Source organism: Benincasa hispida, chromosome 4, assembly GCF_009727055.1.
Source record: "Benincasa hispida cultivar B227 chromosome 4, ASM972705v1, whole genome shotgun sequence".
Classification (NCBI taxonomy): domain Eukaryota; kingdom Viridiplantae; phylum Streptophyta; class Magnoliopsida; order Cucurbitales; family Cucurbitaceae; genus Benincasa; species Benincasa hispida.
The window spans coordinates 9,849,493-9,857,376 of NC_052352.1; the positions used below are offsets into that span (position 1 = coordinate 9,849,493).

Here is a 7,884-nt window from a genome sequence, read left to right on the forward strand (position 1 = left end):
TATATATACATTCAACATATATCAATGCATGTCCCTTAAGATATGATATAGTAATTTGCCTTAGTGGTGGTGTAAGGATATTTTGTAAGCTGGCCACATAATTTGATTCTTGCTTGAACAGGTTTATTTTCTTTTTTATTTTAGCCAATTTTTATTGCTTAAAGTTATATTATACTATTAGTATATATTATTATTATTTAATATATAATCCACTATATGTTCATGTTTATGAGTAGAGAAAGTGGTGTGTGGAGGATGTTGTTAGACTCATTTAATAACTATTTGATTATTTATTTTTAGCTTTTAAAAATTAAGACATATTAACACCAATTTTACAAATAATTTTTTAGCTTTGTTATTTACTTGATCATTATTTTTAAATCACATTAAAGTCGGTCCAAGTTTAATTTTTAGTGTTTAAAATTATGACTAGTAAGTATCTAAACTTTTAATTTTAACTTTAATAAGTCCTTCAAAAATGTCTAATAGATATAAAAACTTTAAATTTAGTGTATAAAAATCTCACAAAATATTTGAAATGCTTAAAAATTAATCATTAGATAAAAAAAATAAAAAATTGTTTCTAATTGAACCTCACAATTTCAATTTTATAATGGATAGTTACATTATTTTTTTTAGAAAAAAAAATGTCTAGTACTACCTATTATACACACTTATCGAGATGTTAGTAGTTTAGTATGTATTTTTTAAAATTCAAGAACTATATATGACAAAAATTTAGACGTTAATGATATAAAATTTTAATTTTATATAAAATTATGCCCCTAACATGTAATTCTTGATCTACCACTGTCCGTATATTAGTTAGTTATGATCGTTTTGGTGATCTTATATCAGTTGAATATTATGTCATATATCTAAAGTTATATTTAGCTGAACTTGTGCTCTTTGTATAATATTCTGGCTCCGCCACCGAACCAAAGAGCACTTTCCTAAATCTTAATAACAATTTTTATTGTTTTGTACTTTTATACTTTTGCTTTTATCTAGATGAAACAACAAGTTGTCCAAATTTATAAATGATTGAAGATTTCAACTATTTAACTTTTTTTTTCTTCTTTTTCAGTACCCATGGTTACAGTTTAGTAAAGTTTTTGTTTAGCATAGTAAAGTACGACACATTTATCAAGTTATTTATTAATTATTCCAACATTGGTTGATGGGTCTACTAGATAATTGGGTGAATTTAACGGAAGACGATAACCATTTCTTAGCATGGCCAAAGATTGATTTTTTCTTCCATTGCTCTTTTCTAACATCGTTATGATTAACTTGCCTAATTTTAATTTTTTCTCAAACAAATTTGCCTTATCCATTTTTCATTTTATTTTTCAAAATATATAGTATTAGGTGCTCAGTCAATCTCTTAAAATTTGTCATATGGTAAAAAAAATTGATTGTATTAAATTTTTTAATATGTTCCGTAGAAAAGCATCGTGATATTGCTCCATTAATCATTGAACTTATTTTTATAAGTCCTGCTCATTTGTGATAGATCGTGACATCATCTGTTACAAATATAGTATATACAATATTAACAATCAACCAAATAATATTTAATAATAAATTTCTCTTGTAATAAGAAAAATCTAATTTCATGAAAGTCTAAAAATTTTGTCAATTTTGGTTGATGGGTATAGACATTAACGCATTCTTGACAGTCAAGAATTTAAAAGAAAATTAATGGTTTTGGTCCCCAAATTAACTTTCATACAAATAATTATAGTCTACAAACTTTAGTTTACAACGATGTTGTCCTTGTACTATCAAACTTGAAACAATTGAGCTTCTATATAACAATTTAGTCATTAAACTTGAATATGTAATAATTTATTTTAAATTTGTAACAATGCATAGTCTTTGCTTATGATAGATCTCATCAAAATTATAATCTTTATTACGTCATGACTTAATCTTTATATAATTTACAAACAAATTTTGATCCATAATCAAATAACCAATCTACATGTGAAGGAAATATTATTAAATATTAATATTTTTGACGAGTAGGAATGAATCGTTACTTATTAAAGTTTAGAGATATTATGTTGTTACAACTTTAAAATTATATAGACTAAAATATAGTCACAAATTCAATTGCCTATGTTTAATATATTTTTTTTTTTTTTTTTTTTGAAAAAAGAAAAGAGTAAATCCAATTTAGTAGAACAAATATATGCATATTGTTAGGAAATCAGTAAGAAATTATATACTTCATGAACTAAATTTTTATATTTTTATCTCATAAAGAAACTTCTTCTATTTAAGAGAATGGAAGAGAAGCTTAAAATAGTATGTAATAAAATGGAAATAAAAACGAACTTGCCGATGTTTTTTTATATATACCTTTACAAATAGACGGTTAACAAATTTATTTTGTGGTGGTCCAAAATAATTAAAGGCGACAAACCCTCACAGTCCACAAATATTCACCTATAAAAATGAACGTTCAAAACTAAATATACTAAACTTAGAATTAAATTTGAGTATAAAAGTTGAGGGTACTAACATAGAAAGGCAGAGGTAAGGATTAGCCAACAAAAACAAAAGAAAAAGGGAACAAAATTGCAATAGGAAAGTAGTTGTGTCTGTGCAAATAGACACAGAGAAAAAGTTGCAACCTTTTATAGATAAGTGTACACATATTTTACACTTTTCTTCTGTGTCTACTTGCACAGATACAAAAGATCAAAATGGCTTTATTAAAGTTATTAATCTTGCTATGTACATTGCTATTTGGTTCTTCCCTTTCAAGGGCTGCTTCTCCTAAGAACATATTCATCCTAGCTGGTCAGAGCAATATGGCTGGTCGAGGTGGGGTTGAGAATAATCAAGTAGGAAAGCTTGAGTGGAACAGGTTAATCCCACCAGAATGTCAATCTGACACATCCATCCTACGATTGAACCCTGCACTCCAATGGGAGATGGCACGAGAGCCTCTACATGAGGGAATCGACATCAACAAAACGGTTGGGATTGGTCCAGGAATGCCATTTGCTCACCAGTTATTAGCAAAAGTAGGGCCAAAGGCAGGCATAGTGGGTTTAGTTCCTTGTGCTAAAGGTGGCACCATAATTGAACAATGGATTAAAAATCCTAGCAATCCTGATGCAACATTTTACAAAAGTTTTATTGAACGAATCAAAGCATCAGATAAAGAAGGTGGGGTTGTGCGTGCTCTTTTCTGGTTTCAAGGGGAGAGTGATGCAGCTATGAATGACACTGCTAGTAGATACAAAGACAACCTAAAGAATTTCTTCACCGACATCCGCAATGATATAAAGCCTAGATTTTTACCCATCATTCTTGTTAAAATAGCCCTCTATGACTTTATGATGAAGCATGATACTCATGATTTGCCAGTAGTGAGGGCAGCACAAGATGCAGTCAGTAAGGAGCTACCAGATGTGGTGACCATTGATGCCTTGAAATTACCTATAAATGTTGACACGCATGAAGGTTTTAACCAAGATCATGGTCATTTTAATACTACAACGGAAATTACTTTGGGTAAATGGTTGGCTGATACCTACCTCTCCCACTATGGTCATTTACTCTAGTTATATAATTTATCATTTTCTAATCTCTATTAAATTTCTTATCTATCCCAATAAAACATCCTTTAACTCTCTCTTTCTTTAAACTCCATCTCTATTGAATCTCAATTTAATAAATACACATCTCATTTTATTTATTTTATTTTTATAGTTCCTCATTTAAATAATCAATAATTAAAAAGAATGTTGTAAAATAGTATAGCTTAAATGTGAGTAAATTAAATATATCTATTCCAAATGTTTTACCCAATCCTTTCAACATAACATATTAAAGTTTCATCAATCTCGAACTAAACTAATATTAATATTAAGATTAAAAATAATATTGAGTGTTTCTAATTTGTGTGTAAGTTTATGAAATAAAACTTGAAAGTTATAACATGATTTTTTTTCTCGTATTAAAAAAAAAAATAGACTAAAGATAACAGAATACTAGTGCCTTGGATCTATGATATTGTTACATGTGTTCCTTTGTAAACTTTTTAATAATTATTTTTGTTGAGCATTGATATAATATGGTCAAGTTTGATGAGAAGAGGGCTTCCTTAATGTAGCTTAAGTTGTATAAAGCATAACTTATGAGAATGAAAGACAACTAATGTGAACCTGAATTGTTATAATCGAAACTTGTTCTCAATAAAAAATCATGGAACTAATTGAAATACAACAATGAAACATAGAGAACTATTTTCTATCTAAAGTTGAAAATCTAAACAAATTAAACGACCAATTTAAAATTGATAATTTCTAGGTCGTGCAAGATCTAGAATAAGAAAATGTACTAGGCTTTCTTAAATAGGATTGATTAACCTTAATAGCTCTTTGATTCATCTATGAACATTCTTCCCTCAAAATGTACAAGTTTAACTTTCAAATAATTAACCCAATTAAAGGCAAAAGACAAATAATAAACTAACCTTAGTAGTTAGTACTAGACTAGTGTTTAGAAAAAGAAGCTAGTTAAAATTACAACTAAGCAATCTATCTAATTAAGAATGTTGGGATGTAAGAAGTAGTTGTCTATTAAGACTTAGCTAGTCAATATTTTGTTAGTCAAAATATTAGGTTTTAACAACTGATCAATGTTTCCTTGTAGAACTTTTCTAATATTTTGTTAGTCAAAATATTAGGTTTTAACAATCGATCAATGTTTTCTTGTAGAACTTTTCTATATATAGTTTACTAGTCTACGTATATGCGGTTGTTCGTATTATCATGAGATTTAAGGAAATTATAACAAATGCCTATGTAAAATATCCAATGTTGAAATATGCCTAAATTATCAACAACATGCTAAAAATGCCTACCAAATTTTTAGGAGGGGAGAGTGAAGATTTCTTTTTCCAGTTATACTCCTGTATATCTAGTTATTTAAAGATATACTATAACAATAAAATAAAATAAAAATAAATAAAAAAAAATTGTTAGAAGTAAGAGATTTTCAAAAATATTTGAATTATATATTCTCTTAGCTGAAAACCAACTAAATACTACAAAAATTTATAAATATATTATTATTTATATTGTCTATATTTAGGGTTGAGATTTTTTATTTTTAAATTTTTTGTTTATGATATGTTCATCTTCCTACTGAAGGATTATGAGGTCCATAGCAGAAATGAGATTGTTCCCAATTTTAAAATTTACAGAGAATTAAAATTATAGCTAACAAAAACTATGCATAATACAGAACTTACAACATGCTATACAAGGAGAAAGAATTAGGATTTGAAGAATTAATTTACCCTTGAAGCCAAAAAAGTCTTCACGAATTTCCTCCCAATTGGTCATGAACTCTTCATACATAAATATGAGCAAAAATCAGCAAACCCAACTTTGAATATCACCACAAGAGAGCCTCATGTATTCTTCGTACAGGTTGAGAATTAACAGGAGTATGTAGGCTCTACTATGATTATGGGAGTGAGAGATAAAATTTGAGAGAGGAGAATTTTCTTTCTGTGTGTTCCTTAGGGGAGAACCAAAGCACTATGTAAAACACAGCAAGAGGAAAAAGATAAAAGATCTTCAGCTAACTTCCCATTCTCACGTCTGATTGAGTGAAAAAAAAGGAAAATTATAACTCCCTCCTTAAATTAAATATAGGATTATATATATATATATATATATATGATAACTAACTTGTCATATATTATATGTTAAACTATATATTATATCGAATATAACACATAACCTATAGTTTTTATATTGTATCAAATACAATATAACCTATAGTTTGTATTTCTCTCAATAATGTATGGTATTTAATATAAATCTAATTCGTATTAAATTTAGTTATGTGAATCTCGTTCATACAAATAGTATTTGAATCATATTTAAATATTTAATTTCTCTCAAAATAAACTTTAGATTCTAATGTATCGAATACATTATATTAATTATATCACATATAATTAATTTAAATTAATTATATCACATATAATTAATTTAAATTAATTATACCATATATAATTAATTCCTTCAATTAATTTGATTTAATATTAATTCTCAATAATGTCTGTTGAGCTATAGAGGAGATCTTGTAGACAAATCACCAGTGCGATGACCCTTCATAAATTGCTCGTAAGTACAACTAGGCCAAAATTACCATTTTGCCCCTACAGCTACATCTAACTCCTTAAGTACTACTAATCTCTCTAATGAATAATAAATCATAGTCCAATTATGACCAAACTCCTCTAATGCCAAGAGATGGTGTGGCACCACATTGTTCAAGCCTCGGAATCGGCCCTTAAGGGAACAATTTATCTACGTACCCCGACATTAGGGAAAGAGTGAATTCCATCTTGTGTAGTTGTGTTCCTAACTCCCCAATCAGATGAATCCTCAAAATTACCGCTTATTGAGTCGAAAATCTAGCCACTCTCACCCAAATAAATCAGAGGATAGCCTTCATAAGCAAGAGTTCAAACCTCACTCAGGATTCAGGTCATGTCACCTATGGCCATCCTGGTTGAAATGTAAGTCTCTATTATTAACGGTGTTATATAATGGGACTATTCATTTCGTGATCCGATCTTATACAAACCCCTTTGTATAGAACCTCCTCGCTCACATGTATTTACATGAGTGATCGGGATCAGATCATTTGTAGTACTTTACAACAATTGTAACATCTACAAAGTGGGTCGTATTCGTAGTGTCACTAGAATAAGATACTCAGCTTTATCCATCTACTACAGACCATTTAGGTTATCACTTAAACACGATCCACCTGTACGTCTCTACATACATATTTTAGCTACAGAATAAAAATTTTGGATGTTAGTTTATTGGTTTTGTGGGTAAATGCTACTAAATGTCAAATAAAATACCTCAGATTTTATTAAATAAATAAATTATTTGTATAATAAAATTACAAACTATAAGACCCACGAGATTTAGGGCATCAACCTCAACAATCTTTCACTGATCTTAAAGCTAGTGAGGTGTACATCATAAAAGTCATACTAATACAAAAGTACACAAAACATGAAAATCAAGCATAAAATGCACCCAGTACAAAATCTCCCACTTGTCCTAGACTAGATGTGACATGTCCCATAGACCCATATTCTGTAAGTAACCCTCAAATACCTTAGTCATGAGGGCCTTTATAAATGGATTAGTAACGTGTGCACTAAATCTATCTGTTTGACAATTACATTCCCTCGATGCACAATCTCTTGAATGAGATGATACTTTCGCTCTATGTACTTCCAGCCTTTGTGACTCCTAGGCTCTCGAGAATTGGGCACATCATCACTATTATCACAATAAAGAGTGATGGGCTGTGACATGTCTAGAACCCCTACCAGATCAGTTAAGAATTTCTTGAGCCACACAGCTTCCTTACTCAGCCTTCATAGTCAAGTCAGCAATGCACCCCTACTTGTGCTCCTTCAAACTGCAACCCCTCCATTAAGAATGACACTGATCCTGAAATGGATTTCCTAGAATCCTTATCAGTCTGGAAATCAGTGTCTGTGTATCCTATAATGAATAAATCCTTAGAACCATACACTAGCATGTAGTCCCTCGTTCTCCGAAGATACTTGAGGATGTTCCTAACAGCGGTCCAGTGATCAAATCCTAGATTAGACTGATATCTACCGACTATCCCTACTGCATAGCTGATGCCAAGTCTAGTACATAACATCGCATACATCAGGCTACCAACAGTTGATGCATAGGGAATCCGTCTTATTTCCTCAACCTCTTGAGGTTTCTTATGAAATTTTTTCTTAGACAAAATAACTCCATTCCTAAAAGGAAGCAAGCCTCTCTTGGAGTTCTACATCGAAAA

General features: G+C 29.7%; 1 protein-coding gene across 1 annotated transcript; it reads left to right on the top strand.

Moving 5' to 3' along the window:
* Positions 1-2,575: 2,575 nt before the first annotated feature.
* On the top strand, positions 2,576-3,662 carry LOC120076745 (probable carbohydrate esterase At4g34215). Its single transcript, XM_039030647.1, has one exon. The coding sequence runs from the start codon at positions 2,715-2,717 to the stop codon at positions 3,579-3,581; it is 867 nt and encodes a 288-aa protein (XP_038886575.1). The 5' UTR covers positions 2,576-2,714; the 3' UTR covers positions 3,582-3,662.
* The last annotated feature ends 4,222 nt before the right edge of the window (positions 3,663-7,884 follow it).